The sequence below is a fragment of the Moschus berezovskii genome, chromosome 4 (assembly GCF_049115385.1).
Source record: "Moschus berezovskii isolate FMDL1 chromosome 4, NW_MosBer_1.0, whole genome shotgun sequence".
NCBI classification, from domain to species: domain Eukaryota; kingdom Metazoa; phylum Chordata; class Mammalia; order Artiodactyla; family Moschidae; genus Moschus; species Moschus berezovskii.
The window spans coordinates 109,073,737-109,092,622 of NC_142463.1; the positions used below are offsets into that span (position 1 = coordinate 109,073,737).

Consider the following 18,886-nt stretch of genomic DNA (forward strand, 5'->3'; position numbering starts at 1 on the left):
CATGTAAGATTTTGAGCATGACCTTCCTAGCATGGGAGATGAGTGCAATTGTTCAGTGGTTTGAACATTCTTTAGTACTGCCTTCTTGGGAACTGGGATGAGGATTGACTATTTGACATTAGGAAAATGTAAATTAAAACCATAATAAGATATCATTATATATCTATCAGGCTAAAATTAAAAAGTGACATCCTGGAGGGGATGCAGAGAACCCTTCATATGGTGGGAATGTAAAATGGTACAAAGATTTTATCCTTTTTTTAAAAGTTATATGGTGTTACATTGTAAAGCCCCTTTTAATTTTGAGTTCGTTTTTGTATATGCTTTGAAACTTAGGTTGAGTTTTTTTTTCCTTATGTTCAGTTTTTCCAGCACCATTTCCTCCATTAAATTACTTTTGCAGTTTTATCACAATTGGGCATATTTGTGTGGACCCATTTATTTCTTCATCCTTCTTCATGGATCACAGCCTTGTTGTGGCAAAGGGATTTGCATAACTCAGTGAAGCTATGAGCCATGCCGTGTAGGGCCACGCAAGATGGACGGTGGAGAGTCCTGACAAATTGTGGTCAAGTGGAGGAGGAATGGCAAACCACTCCAGGATTCTTGCCTCAAGAACCCCATGAACAGTATGAAAAGGCAAAAAGATATGACACTGAAAGGTGAACTCCCCAGGTCAGAAGGTATCCAACATGAAATTAGGGAAGGGCAGAGGGCAGTTACTAGTAGCTCCAGAAAGAATGAAGCTGCTGAGCAAAAATGGAAATAGTGCTCAAATGTGAATGTGTCTGGCGGTGAAAGTAAAGTCCAGTGCTGTAAAGAAAAATATTGCATAGGAACCTGGAATTAACATTAGGTCCATGTATCAAGGTAAGTTGGACATGGTCAAGCAGGAGATGGCAAGAGTGAACATCAATAACTTAGGAATCAGTAAACTAAATGATCTCAGTTCTTTTCCAAGGCAAACCATTCAGTGTCATGGTAATCCAAATCTGTGCTTCAGCCACTAATGCCGAAGAAGCTGAACGGCTCTATGAAGACCTACAGCACCTTCTAGAATTAACACCAATAATTAGAATGCAAAAGTAGGAAGTCAAGAGATACCTGGAGTAATAGGCAAGTTTGTTCTTGGAGTACAAAATGAAGCAGGACAAAGGCTACCAGTTGTGTCAAGAGAACATGCTGGTCATAACAAACACCCTTTTCCCATAACACAAGAGACAACTCTACACATGGATGTCACCAGATGGTCAATAGTGAAATCAGACTGATTATATTCTTTGCAGCTGAAGATGGAGAAGCTCTATACAGTCAGCAAAAACAAGACCAGGAGCTGACTGTGGCTCAGATCATGAGCTCCTTATTACAAAATTCAGGCTTAAATTGAAGAAAGTAGGGAAAACCACTAGACCATTCAGGTATGACCTAAGTAAAATTCCTTATGATTATACAGTGGAGTTGAGAAATAGTTTCGAGGGATTAGATCTGATAGAGTGCCTGAAGAACAATGGGCAGAGGTTCATAACATTGTACAGGAGACAGTGACCAAAACCATCCCAAAGAAAAAGAATGCAAGAAGAAAAGTGGTTGAGGAGGCTTTACAAATAGCTGAGAAAAGAAGAGAAGCAAAAGGCAAGGGAGAAAGGGAAAGATATACCCAACTGAATGCAGAGTTCCAGGGAATAGCAAGGAGAGATAAGAAAGCCTTCTTCAATGAACAATGCAAAGAAATAGAGGAAGACAATAGGATGGGAAAGACTAGAGATCTCTTTAAGAAAATTGGAGATATCAAGGGAACATTTCATGCAAGGATGGGGATGATAAAGGACAGAAACAGTAAGGACCTAACAGAAGCAGATGAGATTAAGAAGAGGTGGCAAGAATATACAGAAAAACTATACAAAAAAGGTCTTAATGATCTGAATAACCATGATGGTGTGATCACTCAACTAGAGCCAGACATCCTGGAGTGTCCAGTTAGGGGGCCCTTAGGAAGCATTACTATGAATACAACTAGTGGAGATGATGGAATTTCAGCTGAGCTATTTAAAATCCTAAAGGATGATGCTGTTAAAGTGCTGCTAGCAAACTCAGTATGCCAGCAAATTTGGAAAACTCTGTAGTGGCCACAGGACTGGAAAAGGTCAGCTTTCATTTTATTTCGAAAGAAGGGCAATGCCAAAGAGTGTTCAAACTACTGCACAATTGCACTCATTTCACATACTAGTGTGTTTATGCTCTAAATCCTTCAAGCTAGGCTTCAGCAGTATGTGAACTGAGAACTTCCAGATGTACAAGCTGGGTTTAGAAAAGGTAGAGGAATCAGAGATCAAATTGCCTACATCCATTGGATCGTAGAAAAAGCAAGGAAATTCCAGAAAAACATCTGCTTCATTGACTACACTAAAGCCTTTGACTATGTGGATCACAACAATTTGTGGAAAATTCTTAAAGAAATGGGAATACCAGACCACCTGACCTGCCTCCTGAGAAACGTTTATGTGAGTCAAGAAGCAGCAGAATTGGACATGGAACAACTGACTGGTTCAAAATTGGAAAAGGAGTATGACAAGGCTGTATATTGTCACTCTGTTTATTTAATTTATATGCAAAGTACATCATGTGAAATGCTGGGGTGGATGAATCACAAGCTGGAATCAAGATTGCTGGAAGAAATATTGAGAGCCTCAGATACGGAGATGATACCACTCTAATAGCAGAAAACAAAGAGGAACTAAAGAGCCTCTGATGAGGGTGAAAGAGGAGAGTGAAAAATCTGGTTAAAAGCTCAACATTCATAAAACTAAGATCATGGAATCCAGTCCCATCACTTCATGGCAAATAGAAGGGGAAAAGGTGGAAACAGTGAGACTATTTTCTTGGGCTCCAAAATCACTGTGGATGGTGACTGCTGCCATGAATGTAAAGGACACTTGCTCCTTGAAAGGAAAGCTACAGCAGATCTAGACAGTGTATTAAAAAGCAGAGACATCACTTTGCTGACAAAGGTCTGTCTAGTCAAAGCTATGGTTTTTCCAGTGGTCATGTATGGATGTGAGAGTTCGACCATAAAAAAGCCTGAACTTCGAAGAATTGATGCTTTTGAACTGTGGTGTTGGAGAAGACCCTTGAGAGTCTTTTGGACTGCAAGGACATCAAACCAGTCAATCCTAAAGGAAATCAATCCTGGGTGTTCATTGGAAGGATTGATGCTGAAGCTGAGGCTTCCATATTTTGGTCACCTGATGCAGATAGCTAACTCATTGGAAAAGACCCTGTGCTGGGAAAGATTGAAGGCAAAAGGAGAAGAGGGCAGCAAAGGATGAAGATTGTTAGATGGCACCACCGTCTCAGTGGACATGAATTTGAGCAAACTCTGGAAGATAGTGAAGGACAGAGGAGCCTCGTGTGCTGCAGTCCGTGGTCTCACAGAGTCTGACAGGACTTGTGACTGAACAACAGCAAATTTCTGTGTCCTCAGTTTTGTTCCGTTGATCTACATGTATAATATCTCATAGAGTCTCAGTTACTATGGCTGTAAGAAGTATTGAAATTAGGAGATTGCTTCTGCTTATTGTTTTTCAATATTGTTTTAGCTGTTCTAGTTCTTTTGCCTTTGTATATAGATTTTAGAATAATCTATACCTACAATAATTTTGACTGGAATTTTGTTTTTTAAAGCTTTTAATTTTGTATTGGGGTACAGCCAGTTAACAATGTTGTGATAATTTCAGGTGAACAGCAAAGGGACCCAGCCATACACATACATGTATTCATTCTCCCGCAAACTCCCCTCCAATCCGGGTTGCTGTTTAACCTTGAGCAGAGTTCCGTGTGCTATACAGTAGGTCCTTGTTAGTTATCCATTTGAAATATAGCTGTGTGTACATGTCCATCCCAAAGTCTCTAACTACCCCTTCCCCGCCAGCAACCATACGTTTGTTCTCTAAATCTGTGACTCTCCTGCTGTTTTATAAAGGATATAAAGGATGTCAGATGATGTTTATGCTTCTCTGTCTGATTTACTTCACTCAGATTGATATGTTGCTGCAAAAGGCATTTTTATTCTTTCTAATGGCTGAGTAATATTCCATTGTATATATGTATCGCAGTGTTATCCATTCATCTGCATTTAAATTGCTCCCATGTCTTGGCTGTTGTAAACAGTGCTGCAGTGAACCTTTGGGGTGCATATATCCTTTTGTATCATGCTTTTCTCTGGATATATGCCCAGGAGTGGGATTGCAGGGTCATATGGTAGCTCTATTTTTAGTTTTGTAAGCCACCTCTGTGGTGGCTGTACCAATTTACATTCCCGTCAACAGTGTAGGAGAGTTCCCTTCGCTCCACTCCTCTTGACTGGAGTTTCGATGGCAATCGCTGTAGACTCATGTGTTAGTTTAAGGAGAATTGATATCTTTATTATATGTTGGGTCTTCCAACCCATGAACACAAATACACAGTATGTGTTTCCATTGACTCAGACCTTTTTTGATTTCTTTAATCAGATGGTATAGTTTACAGCATATAAATTCTAATATATTTTATTAGGTTGACACAAGTATTTAATTTTGAGTGATTATAAATGACACTGTAGTTTTGGTTTCTGTCTCCTTGCTCATTGGTAGTATATAGAAATATAATTTTTTTATATTTATCTTATATCCTGTTACTTTGCTGAATTTATTAGTGATAGGAATTTGGGGTTTTTTTTTTTGTAGATTTCTTGGGATTTTCTGTGTAGACAATGTCATTTGCAAATAAGGCCAGTTTTTTTTCCTTTCTGATCTGTATGTCTTTGTTTCTTTTTCTTAGTACTGGCTAGATTCCCAGCACTATGCTGAAGTAGAGTAGTGAGTGTGGATATCCTTGCCTTATTCTTTTAGGGTAAAAAGATTCAGTCTTTCACAATAAAGCATGATATTATCATAGGTTTTTGGATGGGTATTCTTTATTAAGTTAAGGAAACTGTCCTCTATTCCTGTTTCTGAGAGTTTTCTTTTTTTTAAAAAATGAGTCATTGTTATATTAATTTCTTATGATTGCTCTCACAATGTTCCACAAACTGGGTGGCTTACAACAACAGAAATTGATCGTCTCATAGTTCTGGAGGCTAGAGGACCCACATTAAGGTGTCAGCAGGGCAGAGGTCCCTCTGAAACCTGGGGGAAATTATTCCTTGCCTCTTCCTGGCTTCTGGTGGTTTGCCAGTAATCTTTGTTGTTCTTTGGCTTATATGTGTGTCTCCCCAACCTTCTGTTTTCACATAACATTCTCCTTGTGTGTCTTCATATTGTCTTCCCTCTGTGTTGGGCTCCATGTTCACATTTCCTCTTTTCATAAGGACACATTTGTATTGGATTAGGACCCTTTACCTCTCTTACCTCTATAAAGATCCTGTTTCCAAATAAGGTCACAATCTGAGTACTAGGGGTTTGGAGTTCCACAGATATTTTTTGAGGGGGCAGAAGTAATTCAACCTTTAACAGATGTTGAATTTTCAACATTTTCAAGATTCAGCAGATGTTGAATTTTGCTGAATTTTTTTTTCTGTATCGAGTGATATGATTGTGTGATTTTTCTTGTTTAACCTGGTTAATATGGATTACCTTGACTGATTTTTCAGATATTGAACCAGCCTTGCATTTCTGAACTAAAACCCACTTGGTCATGGTGTATAATTATTTTTACATATTGCTAAATTCTATTTGATCATACTTTGTTACAGGTTTTTGCATCTATTTTTCATGAAAGATATTGTTCTTTTGTGGGGTTTTTTTTTGTGTGTGTGTGTGATACTATCTTTGGTTTTAATATCATGGTAATACTAGTCTGGAGTGCTGCAGTCCATGGGGTTGTGAAGAGTAGGACATGACTGAGCAACTGAACTGAATACTAGTATAAATTCATTCTGTAAAATGAATCAAGAAGTGTTCCCTCCTTTTGTAAAAGACTGTATAGAACTACATTAATTGTTCTTTAAATGTTTGGTAGAATTCTCTAGTAAAACCATCTGAGCTTGGAGGTTTTCTTTTTCTTTTTCCTTTTTGACTGTGGGATCTTAGTTACCCGACCAGGGATTGAACCTGGGTCCCTGGCACTGAAAGTGCCACATCCTAACCACTGGACTGCCAGGGAATTCCTGAGGTTTTTTTTTTTTTTTTTAATCAAGAGTTCAATTTCTTTAACAGTAACGGGCTCTTCAAATTATCTATTTCAGACTGGGTGAGTTTTGATAGTTTATAGTTTTTGAGAAAGTGGTATATTTTGTGTTAAGCTGTCAAACTTCATATTTGTATTTATGTGTAGAGCTGTCCTTTATGTTCCCTTGTTATCCTTTTGATATCTGTGAGGTGTATATTGATATCCCATTTTGTTCCTGATTTTGGCAGTTTGTGCCTTCCTTTTCTTTTCAGTCTTACTGGATGTTCATTAATTTTGTTGATCCTTTCAAAGGATCCAGCTCTTTGTTTTATTGATTTAGCCAGAAATTTAGGGAAATCCAAGTAAATGGGAAAAAAGGAGCAGTTAATTCCTGGAGAAGGTTGTGTAAGGATAAAAATAATCATAATACATTTTTAGTATTAAAAATTTAAAATTTTCATGGTTTATAACTTGATTCAGCAGCAGTTGGCATTTACATAGTCACTTAATAATGAGAACACTGGAGGGTTTGAGTGCAGAATGACCTAACCAGATTTAACCAATTTATACTAAAAAATCACCTATCGAAGTATCATTGAATTATTACATAAAATGAACCCCTTTTAGGTGTATAGTTTGATGAATTTTGACAAGCGTATACATCTATAACCACCGTCACAGTCAAATATAGACCATTTCAGTCACCCCAAAGATTCTCTTGTGCCCTTTCCCTGCTTCGTGGCCCCAGGCAATGACTGATCTGCTTTCCATCAGTTTAGAGAAGATTTATCTTTTTCTAGAGTTTGGTGTAGATGGAATCGTGCCATATGTGCTTCTTTGTGTCTAGCTTCTTCCACTCAGCAGAATGCTATTGAGAATCATCCATGTGGTCACACCATCAGCAATTCTTTGTTTTATTGCTAAGTTGTATTCTGTTGTATGGATGTGCCACTGTTAATTCATCTATTCACTTAGATTTAAGTTTTAAAGGGACCGTGTGGAATAGACCCCAAGGGCCTGGAAGCAGGAGACCTGTCTTGGGTGGTACAGGTAAGAGATGCAAATGCCTTTACTCCAGCTACAGTGTTGTAGGGTAAGCACATCCCTACCTTAGGACCTCAGGTGTTCTCGGCAGGAAGGCTCATCTCCCAGATGCCTGCGGGTTTGCCTTCTCAGTTCATTCAGGCTTCTGCTCAGCTGTCACTCCCTCCCCCACGCTTGCCCTCTTGTCCCCTCTCCTTGCCTTGTGACTCTTCTTGGCCTTTATGGTCATCGACCTTATACTTCTTTGCGTACTTCTTGTCTCCTGCCCCCAGCAGAGTGTGAGCTCTGTGATCGCTGTGTCCAAAACGAGTGCATTGCATAAGTATGTGTGGAGTGACTCAGTGTAGCGCCCAAGATCAAGGCCTGTGTCTGTTGTCTTTGTCCCTCTGTGCCCAGCACATAGAAAAGCGAGAAGTGCAGGGTGGTACTGGGCGACGGGAAAGCAGTTGATGGTTAAAGCTCTAAGTTTTAAATTTCCACTAGGATATGCCCGTCAGGTAGCTCCAGGTGCGGTTCCCCAGGTAGAGACAGGACCTTAAAAGTGATGATCCAGGGTGACCACAGCAGGCCAGGGGTGTGGCAGTGAGCAATCCCAGGGAGGCCACCACTATTCTGAGTGTCACATGAGGTCGGTGCTCCCAAGCCCCCAAAGCCTTCTGGCCACTGACCTTTGTGTGCCCTGTGACTTCTCTTCCACTGCTGGGACTTACCTGCATGATTCTGGGGCAGGCCACCTCTTGGAACACTTCACGAGCTGTTGACTGATTGGGGCGAAGCGTTACTGTGCTTGTGGCAACAACAGAACTTAATTAAAATCGGCTGGTGTGGCAGTTCCTGAGATGCTGCCTCCTTTGCTGCAGCTTCTAGGTGGCCACATCTGTGTTATTCAGGCCATGTCCTGAAATTTGAAGTTTGTTTTTGAGTGATGTGTCTGCTGTGGTGGTTGGATGACAATTGTGTAGATTTTCCTCTGAAACTGAATTTCACAAACTGACAAAATAGGCTTGTTATATTTATATCTCTCAAATCATTAGAGAATAATAATTAGACCTGGAATGGTTTTCAGTGTTTCTGTATTATTAATACAGAATTAATAGTAAGTTTTAGCTTGAAACCCTTGCTGATAATTGGTTCTTGAGATTGGTATATGCTAAGTGCTAAATCACTTCAGTCGTGTCCAACTATGTGACCCTGTGGACCGTAGCCCGCCAGGCTCCTCTGTCCGTGAGGATTTCCCAGACAAGATTGCTGGAGTGGATTGCCATTTCCTTCTCCAGAGGATCTTTCTGACCCAGGTATTGAACCTGCATCTCTTAAACATCTGTCTCCTGCATTGCCAAGAAGTTCTTTACCACTCGCGCCACCTGGGAAACGCTGTTCAAATAAAAAGGCAGCTTCTATGCTTGGCTAGAGGAGAGTTTTTAATGCTGTCACTTTGCTTTGTCGTAGGTTAACAGAAGGCAAGGGCACTCCACTCCAGTACTCTCGCCTGGAAAATCCCATGGACGGAGGAGCCTGGTAGGCTGCAATCCATGGGGTCGCTAAGAGTTGGATGTGACTGAGCGACTTCACTTTCACTTTTTACTTTCACACATTGGAGAAGGAAATGGCAACCCACTCCAGTGTTCCTGCCTGGAGAATCCCAGGGATGGGGGAGCGTGGTGGGCTGCCGTCTATGCGGTCGCCCAGAGTCGGACACGACTGAAGGGCTTAGCAGCAGCAGCAGGGGCAGAATGATTTCACATGGAGATTTTATCTGGGCCCCCTTGGTTGACTGTGCTAGTTTGCCTTCACGGAGGGCTCACTCTGTGGGCTCTGTAATGATCACTTTGCTGTATGAACCTTTTTAAACCCAGCTATAGGTGCTGCTACTCTCCTGTCCTGCAGACGAGACGCCAAGGAACCAGGCCAAAGTTAAGGAGCTCGATCCTTAAAGTTCTCGATCCAAGATTGGAGCCCAGTCTAACTCCAGAACCTGCACTTTTAACCTCTCTGTTTTAAAATTTTATTTATTTGTTGGCTGCATTGGGTCTTCGTTGCTGTACTTGGGCTTTCTTCAGTTGCGGCAAGTGGGGTCTACTCTCCAGTTGTGGTCCATGGGCTTCTCCTGGTGCGGAGCACAGGCTCTAGGGTGTGCGGGCTTCAGTCATTGCGTCCCATGGGCTTAGTTGCCCTGCGGCATGCGGGATCTTCCTGGACTAAGGACTGAACCTGTGTAAGGTTACACAGGTGGACTCTTGAGCTCTGGACCATCAGGGAAGTCCCTTAACCTCTCTTCCATTTATCAAGCATCTGTTTTGTGTCATGTCCTGAACAGATGCTGGCCAGAGTAGATCCTCACATCAGGTATGATTCACGGTATTGAAGAGGAAGCCAAGGTTTATATTAAGAATTTGCCCCAGTTCATTTCTCCTCCCTCGCTCCTCCTTTCTCTTTCTCTCACATATATTTACTAAGAGCTTACCATGTCTCAGACACTGTTTTGGGCCCTGAGTTTTCCTCGGCCATAAAGGTATTTGTCAGAAGAGAGATGTGGTTCACATCAGGCTTAAATTCCAGTGGAAATACACATACATTAAACCAGTAAAAAAGTGAATAAATAAGAAAATGCCCTCCACCACCCCCCCAAAAAAAGAGGAAAAAGAAAATGTCAGCTAGCATTACCAACCAGGGTTCTTGGCTTCCTTAATCAATAGAAATTGATTAGAGGCCAGATAAGAAATTCAGGCAAGGCTTTACTGGGTCCCCTTCTGCAGCAGCACCAGGAGGGAAAATGAGCACCAAGCTCTCTTGCTAGTTCCCAAGGTGGGATGAGCCGGGTCCTTATAAGGGGTGAGCAGGGCAATGTCCAGGGCTCAGGCCAGAGAGCTGGCTTAGGTGGTGAGCCCATGCCTTTGTGCATGGGGCAGGTACAGCACCCTGCTTTTGCTCCCAGTCTTCAGAAGTGGTATTGGGTTTCCCATCTTTTTCATATCTTGTTGTCCATGATTCTTCCTGACTGCACGTGCGCGCAGTTATTTTTAGTCCGTTAGTATTTCCTTGTGTTTTATTGTTGGAGGAGACCTTTGTCCAGGTGTGAGCACTGCCACAAATGGTCCCAGGTCCCAGCCTGTCTCAGTAGTAAGAAGCAAACGTAGGATTGAGATGAGGAGGTGATGGGGAGGAGAGGGTCACTGAAATGGTTCTTAGGGAGTCGTGTGTGTGAGGAGGTGACGGCTGAGATCTGAATGAAAAGTCAGCCAACTGTGGGAAGACCAGGGAAGGAACATGCTAGACAGAGGGACTGCCTCCAGATGCCTCAAGGGCGAGTGGGCAGAGGTCAGTGGAAGGAGGGTGGATCATGGTGGCCTTGGCGAGCCCACATGGGGACTTTGGGTTTTCTCTGTGCGCACAGTGGGAAGGTGCTTGGTGGCTGCAGCAACAGGGGCAGAGAGAGCGGGGTGGGGGTGGTGAGGGGATGAGGGGGCCCCCACATCCAGTTGCTTCCAGTTTTCTCCTGATGAAGAGGCAAGTGCACAGAGCGGGTGTTGGGTGGGAGGTGTGGAGGGTTTGCAGAGAGGAGGGGGTGAGGTGTCATCCACTGGATGGAAGGAAGGAAACTCACTAGGGGCTTCTGGAAGGATTGTGGCATGGCCACTGGAAAACAGTGGTCGTGTGTGTTCTCTGGCAGCGGGGGGTGTGGGGGAAGCAGGAACGTAGCCAGGCAGGCAGATCTGTGGGTGTAACCAGGGTGGGGGGTTTCCAGATCAGGACAGCTGACAGAGGGATTGGGGGCCGCAGGACTGTAGTCTGTCTCCACCCAGACCTGCACCAGAGTAACCATCCCTACCTCTTTCTCCTCTTTCCCGGAGAAGTGCCCACAGGGGCCTTGGGACTAAGCAGTGCTGGGCTTCTGTGCCTGCAGGTCCTGGTGAGCGTTCCTGGCAGCATGCCCTCACTCCCCGCTCCCTGCTCCTGAACCTCCTGTCTTTACTTGGCTCAAGATCCCCTGAGAGAATGGAGAAAGCAGGATGGGGGGTCCCCAAAGTCAGCTGAAGCCTGTGTCAGTCCAGGGACTGTTGCTGCTCTCATCTTAATCTACTTGGAGAGACCCAGGATGTAAACAGTGAGATGAACACCGCCATGCCTGAGTGATGCCTTTTTTCTTTCTCCCTAGATTTCAGAGAAGGCCTCTGCTCAAGGATTTGCTGGAACCACTGGTGAGATTCCCCAGCTGCCATCTGTTCCCAGGACGTGTCTTTGCAGCTCCCGATTTACCTCTCGCATCCTCTTTCCAGCTTTGTCCCGCATTGACCCCTGGGTGTAGAAAATATTTTTATTCCTCTAGGATGCCTTCTTTTTTTTTTTTTTTAAGATTTTTTTTTGATGTGGACCATTTTTAAGGTCTTTGTTGAATTTGTTACAACATTGCCTCTGTTCTGTGGTTTGGTCCCTTGTCCACGAGGCATATGGGATTCTAGCTCCCCAACCAGGGACTGAAAATGCACTCCCTGCAGTGGCGGGTGAAATCCCAGCCACTGGACCAGCAGGGAGGTCCCTGGGATGCTTTGTTGACGAAAGAAGATCATCCAGCACACTCTCCCCACCTGCCTGAGGGTCTAGAGGCTGAGACCTGGAAGGATGTAGCTTCACCGCCCATCTCATCCTACCTCTGGGGTCTCTTGAGGGGGAGGTGGGGGGCAGTCCTCTGAGACAGCCCTGGTGCCTCCAGGACTCCACTTTCTGCCTTCTAGCTTGTCCACAGCTCACTCCTAACGCTTCTGGTGAGCCCTGTGAGACAGAGAAGCCCAAGACAAGCTTCTTTGCAGTTCCCATGGAAATGAGGTGAGTGGAGGTGTAGAGGCCACCAGCAAATGGCAATTGCAGACATCTGCTCATTCCCTAGAGGGTGGGGGCAGGGATGGTATGGGGGTGGGGAATCAAGTTTTCAGAACTCCTGCATCAGACCCAAGCACTAAGGCGGTGACCCATCGTGACTTACAAAGTCCGTCTCCTTTTCTGTATGGTGATGGCCTGGGACTCTCCCCACCCTGGATGCCCTGAGATCAGTGTGTCTGAGGCACTTGTCTTGTCCCCACCCTGGGGAGGGCCACAGCCCTCTTGTCAAGGTGACTCTCCTGCCCAGCATCCCCAGGACAGGCATTGATCAGATCGCTCTGCGTTCACCCCCTTCCTTGTGTTCCCTGCTCTTCGCACAGAGGGTCCTTCTTGGTGCTGCTCCTAAGGGAATGTTTCCGAGACCTGGGCTGGCTGGCCACCATCCCCAGCATTGGCGGGGAGGTGGGGCTGTTGGTGACCAGTACTGTCCCTCAGACCCCCTTCTTCTGGGCCATGCGCATCACCGAGGTACGGGCTTATTGGTGGTCCTCTGGGGCTCCACTTTCTGCCTCCTCGTGCGGCCCCACTGGGGTGAGCATGATGGACATCCAGAGGGGCTGCACTTTGATCCCTGGTTCGGCCTCACTCTTTCTCCCACATCGTACCTTGGGTTCCCTTGGGGTGGGTGGATCAGTGGTGCTGATGTAACAGGTGATACCTGCCAAGACAGACGTGTGATACAGGCAGGCAGCGAGGCCCTTGGCGTTTGTACCGTCCACAGACACTGTACCGGAACATGCAGGCCCTGTTCAGCGCCCTGGCTGAGGCAGAGGAGCAGCAGCCCTACCTGCATGACTCAGCGGTGAGGCGTGGGACCCGCGGTCTGGCCGAATACCCCCTGGGCAATTACGGAACAGCCTGGAACAGGTATGTGCCGGGCAGGGCTGGAGGTTTGCTTCTCTCCATCCTCTGGACTCCTGTGTCATTGCTGCTGCTGTTGCTTCTCTCAAGATCATTCCTTGTGATCACCTCTCCACCCAAGGTGGGGAACAGCATAGGAAGCTCTCTTTCCTCCTAGCCCAGACCTTCCAGCCCTCTCCATGAAGACTGCTCTGTGTGGCACCAGGTGGGGCAAACCTCTTCTTCTTCCCTCCGCCAGGTGCTGGGTGCTGGACCGCGTGGACTCCTGGGTGGTGGTCATGTTCGTGGATTTTGGCCGATCGGCCACCATCCCTGTGCAGTCCCTGCGCACCCTGGACAGTGATGACTTCTGGACCATCCCCCCTCTGACTCAGCCCTTCATGCTGGAGAAAGGTAAGGTGCCCTCCACCCTCCTCCAGAGGACCCAGGGGATGGTAGATGCTGTGCGTTCCTCGGGGCACCTGGGAGGGAATGGCTTCTGCGTAGGGGCAGCCAAGGCCCTCAGGATGCCTTCCCTTCAGACTCTATTCTTTTGGTCTCACCCTAGTTTTCAGCATCTGCTCCTTGCCAAGCTTTCTTGAGAATTTGGTTTTCATACCTCGTCTTTCCAAACAAGATCTGGAAGGGGATCTCGGGTGCTGCCTGAAGGCTGAGTTCTCTGAGTGGGGTGAGGGGAGGGCAGGCCTCCCACTCTTGCTTCTGTTGGAACTGCTCAGCTTCCATCTATTTCATGTACATTGAATTTCGCTTAAGATTTCTTCAGAGAAGGATTCTTTGTAGAAGAAAAGTGGTATTTGAAGACCAATGATAGGGGTTAGAGCAGTGGACTCAAGGTTGTTCCCTGATGTGATGTTTGTTACTTTATTTTTTTTTAATTGAAGTGTAGTTGATTTACAGTATTGTGTTAGTTTCAGGTCTGCAGCAAAGTGATTCAGTTATTTGCTGCTGCTGTTCAGTCACTGTCATGTTTGACTGTGACCCCGTGGGCTGTGTCATGCCAGGTCTCCCCATCCCACGCCATCTCCCAGAGTTCTCCCAAGTTCATGTCCATTGAGTCAGTGATGCCATCCGACCGGCTCATCCTCTGTCACCCTCTTCTTTTGCCTTCGCTCTTTCCCAGCATCAGAGTCTTTTCCAATGAGTTGCCTATTGACCAACTCAGGTGGGCAAAGTATTGGAGCTTCAGCTTCAGCATCAGTCCTTCCAGTGAGTATTCAGGGTTGATTTCGCTTAGGATTGACTGGTTTGATCTCCTTGCTGTCCAGGGGACTCTCAAGAGTCTTCTCTAGACCACAGTTCAAAAGCATCAATTCTTTGGCATTCAGCTTTCCTTATGGCCCAACTCTCACTTGCATAGTGGAAGACCACAGCTTTGACTCTATGGATCTTTGTTGGCAAAGTTATGTCTTTGCTTTTTAATATGCTGTCTAGATTTGTCCTTTAATATATTATCTAACCTTCCTTCCAGGAAGAAAACAACTTTAATTTCATGGCTGCAGCCACCATCTGCAGTGATTTTGGAGCCCAAGACGACAAGAAAATCTGTCACTACTTCCACTTCTTCCACTTCTATTTGCCATGAAGTAATGGGACCAGATGCCATGATCTTAGTTTTTTTAATGTTGAGTTTTAAGCCAGTGTTTTCACTCTCCTCTTTCACCCTTATCAAGAGGCTCTTTAGTACCACTTTGCTGTCATAAGAGTGGTATCATCTGCAAATCTGAGGTTTGTTGATATTTCTCCCAGCAATCTGATTCCAGCTTGTAACTCATCCAGCCCAGTGTTTCACATGATGTACTCTGCATATAAGTTAAATAAACAGGGTGACAATATACAGCCTTGTCGTACTCCTTTCCCAATTTTGAACCAATCAGTTGTTCCATCCAGGGTTCTAACTGTTGCTTCTTGACCTGCATACAGGTTTCTCATGAGACAGGTAAGATGGTCTGGTATTCCCGTCTCTTGAAGAATTTTGAAATTTGTTATGATTCACATAGTCAAAGGCTTTTGTGTAGTCAATGAAACTGAAGTAGATGTTTTTCCAAAATTCCCTTGCTTTCTATGATCCAATGAATATTGGCAGTTTGTTCTCTGGTTCCTCTGCTTTTTCTAAATCGAGCTTGTATATCTGGAATTTCTCGATTCAAGTACTGCTGAAGCCTTTGAAGGATTTTGAACATAACTTTACTAGCATGGAAAGTGAATGCAATTGTCCAGTAGTTGAACGTTCTTCAGTGCTGCTCTTCTTTGGAATTGGGATGAAAACTGACTTTTTCCAGTCTTGTGGCCACTGCTGGGTTTTCCAAATTTGCTGACCTATTAAGTGCAGCACTTTAACACCATCATCTTTTTGTATTTTAAATATCTCAGCTGGAATTCCATCACTTCTACTAACTTAATTGGCAGTAAGGCTACCTAAAGCCCACTTGACTTCACATTCCAGGATGTCTGGCTCTAGGTGAGTGACCACACCATTGCGGTTATCTGCATCGTCAAGACCTTTTTTGTACAGTTCTTCTGTGTATTCAGTTTTGTGTGTGTGTGTATTTATATATATCTTTAATTTTCTTTTCCATATGAGGTTATTACAGGATATTCACTGTAGTTCCCTGTGCATGCAGGCTCAGTCATTTCAATAGTGTCTGACTCTTTGAGACCCTGTGGACTGTAGCCCACCGGGCTCCTCTGTCCATGGGATTCTCCAGGCAAGAATACCAGAGTGGGTTGCCATGCCCTCCAAGATCTCCCTGACTCCAGGATGAAATCCGTACCTGCCTGTGTCTCCCACATTGCAGGCGGGTTCTTTACCCACTGAGCCACCTGGGAACCCCCATAATTCCTTGTGCTATACTTTAAATCCTTGTCGTTCACCTATTTTACATATAATGGTATGTATCTGTTAATTCCATACTCCTAATTCATCCTTTCCCCACCCCGTCAGTAACCATAATTTTGTTTTCTGTGTCTCTGAATCTGTTTCTCTTTTGTAAATAAGTTCACTTGTATTATTTTTTTAGACTCCACTTATTGGCTTTCTCTATCTGACTTCACTCAGTATGACAATCTCTGGATCCATCCATATTGCTGCAGATGGCATTATTTCATTCTTTTTTTTGCGGTTTCTTTGTCTCTGTTGATGGGCATTTAGGTTGCCTTCATGTCTTGGCCATTATAAATCCTGCTGCTGTGAACATTAGGGTGCTTGTATCTCTTATTTGCCTGTGCTGGGTCTCAGTTGTGGCTTGCGGGATCTTTTCAGTTGCAGCAGTGAACTCTTAGGAGCAGCATGCAGGATCTAATTCCCTGACCAAGGATCAAACCTGGGCACCTGGCATTGGGAGTGTGATGTCTTAGCCCCTGAACCCCCAGGGGAGTCTCTGGGGGCACATGTATTGTTTTGAATTGGGAGTTTTTATTTTTTCCGGATATATGCCCGGGAGTAGGATTGCTGGATCATATGGTAACTCTATTTTTAGTTTTTTAAGGAACCTCCATACTGTTCTCCAGGGCTTTCCAGGTGACTCTATGGTGAAGAATCCGCCTGCCAAGGCAGCAGACACGAGTTCGATCTCTGGGTGGAGAAGATCCCCTGGAGAAGGAAATGGCAACCTACTCCAGTGTTCTTGCCTGGGAAAATCCCATGGACAGAGGAGTCTGGCCGGCTTTAGTCCAAGGGGTTGCAAGAGAGTCAGACAGGATCTAACAACTAAACAACAACAACAAATACTATTCTCCATAGTGGCTGCACCAATTTATATTCCCACCAACAGTGCAGGAGGGTTACTTTTTCTCCACACCGTCTCCAGCATTTATTATTTGTGAACTTGGTGAAGATGGCCATTCTGACTGGTGTGAGGTGATAGCTCATTGTGGTTTTGATTTGCATTTCTATGTTGAGCATCTTTTCTTGTGCCTGTTGGCCACCTCTGTGTCTTCTTTGGAGAAATGTCTATTCAGGTCTAATGCCCATTTAAAAAATAATTTTATTGATTGAGTTATTTTGGCTGTGCTGAGTCTGTTGCTGTGCAAGCTTTTCTCTAGTTGCGGCAAGTGGGGGCTCCCCTAGTTGTGGTGTGCATGCTTCTTGTGGTGGTGGCTTCTCTTGCTGTGGAGCACAGGCTGTAGGGAGCATGGTTTTCAGGAGTTGCAGCACGCGGGCTCAGTAGTTGTGATTCCCAGGCTCTAGAGCACTGGCTCAGTAGTTGTGCATGAGCTTAGTTGCTCTGCAGCAGGTGGGATCTTCCTGGACCAGGGATGGAAACCGTGCCTCCTGCATTGGCAGGCAGATTCTTTACCACTGAGCCACCAGGGAAGCCCCTAATGCCCATTTTTTTATTGGGTGGTTTGTTTTTTTGATGTTGAACTGTATGAACTGTTTGTATATTTTTGAAATTAACCCCTTGTTGGTTGCATCATTTGCCAGTATTTTCTCCAAGTCTGTCTGTTGTCTTTTTGTTTTATGATTTCTTTTGTTGTGGAAAAGCTTTTAAATTTGATTAGGTTCCATTGTTTTATTTTTGCTTTTATTTTTCTTGCCTTGAGAGACTGATCTAAGAAAATGTTGCTACGATTTTTGTCAGAGAATGTTTTGTGTTCTCTTCTAGGAGTTTTATGGTGTCATGTCTATGCTTAAGTCTTTAAACCATTTCGAGTTTATTTTTGTACATGACGTGAGGGGGTTTTTACTTGAGATCTGGACACCTGTGGGGCCTCAGTTCTGCAATCTTGAAATGGAGAGGCCACTTCTTTGCTCTGGCTCGTCTCGAGACTGGGGTCTAAGTGAGATGTGAAAGGGTGAGAGAATGCTTTAAGGAGCTGAGGGGAAGTGGATGTGAAGAAACACACACACACACAAACTAAGATGGAAAAGCACCTCCACAAAGTGAAGAGCCAAGCCTCCCTGCTAGGCTTATGGGCTTGTGCCCAGTGGTGAGGGGGCGCCACCCAGAGGTCGCCATGGGTCATTGCATGAACAGGCTCAGCTTGGGTACTCAGACAGCAGACTAGGCTGGGGAGCTTCTGGTAGGTGGAACCTGACTGCTTGGGTATTGGAGGGTAGCCCAGAGTAAGGAGCCCCCTGCCCTCTAAGAGCAACTCCAAGCCTGTCAGAGGGGCCAGAGTGTGCAGCCCAGATGAGGGGTTGCTCAGCTCTCATGTGGGCTATGGTCCTGAGGCCAGGTGGGCAGGTGTACAATTTTATGGATGGGGAAAGTAAGGCTCAGAAAAATGCAAGGGACTTCTTCATGTTTCATAGTAAGAAAGCGGCCTGGGTGAGGGTAGAACTGAGGTCTACCCCTTGATATGGGCCAGTTGCATGCATACGAACAGTCCCAGAGTATGGTGGGGCAGGGGGGAGTGGGGAGAGGTGATGGCAGGAGCTGAGTAAGGGCAGACTGGGTAAAGGCGAGTGTTTGACCAGCACCCTGCCCTGCCTGGTCCCAGCAGGTAGGAATGCTCACTCGTCATGGTATAAAGGCTCTCTGTCTTTTAACTTCCATCTCTCCAGCCAAAACTCAGAGCAAAGTTGAGTGAACCGTTTTCTGTCCCCAGAATTTCCATTAGGAAATGTACAGCCTCAGATACCCGTAATCATTTTAACAAGTATAATGCTTCCTTTTATGTGCTCTCACTTTGCCCTCCCCCTGTCCTCCCTCTTCAGTGCTGATTATCTCACGTTATCCTGGCAGCTGGGAGTGAGCTCTGACTAGCAGAGACTTGTCCGCATGAGTTGGTCTGCAGCCAGAACCCTTTCCTGCAGCCCCAGCCTCTCACTTCCCTCCCTTGCTCCTCCTGCCGGACTAAGAAATACCAAGGTTTTGTTCTTGTATTTTGTTTTGCAGGTATTTTGAGTTCAAATCAGGTTATCCATCGCATCCTTAAAGGGAAAATCACCGGTGCTTTGAACTTGGAGGTAACTGCCCTGTGTCTGCTGTTTCTTCCCTTCCAGCCCAGGGTCTCA

The 18,886-nt window shown here is 45.0% G+C and overlaps 1 protein-coding gene across 2 annotated transcripts in view; it reads left to right on the top strand.

Annotated features, from left to right (window-relative positions):
• TDRD10 (tudor domain containing 10) overlaps positions 1-18,886 on the top strand; it is a 49,617-nt gene that overhangs the window by 30,184 nt on the left and 547 nt on the right. The window contains exons 6-12 of one of the 2 annotated variants that reach the window (XM_055402854.2): positions 8,638-8,706; positions 11,345-11,387; positions 11,922-12,012; positions 12,387-12,534; positions 12,788-12,933; positions 13,166-13,320; positions 18,768-18,838. In XM_055402854.2, coding sequence (XP_055258829.1) covers positions 8,638-8,706; positions 11,345-11,387; positions 11,922-12,012; positions 12,387-12,534; positions 12,788-12,933; positions 13,166-13,320; positions 18,768-18,838 — 723 coding nt within the window. The remainder of the gene's footprint in view (positions 1-8,637; positions 8,707-11,344; positions 11,388-11,921; positions 12,013-12,386; positions 12,535-12,787; positions 12,934-13,165; positions 13,321-18,767; positions 18,839-18,886) is intronic. The other variant, XM_055402855.2, reaches the window with a different exon arrangement.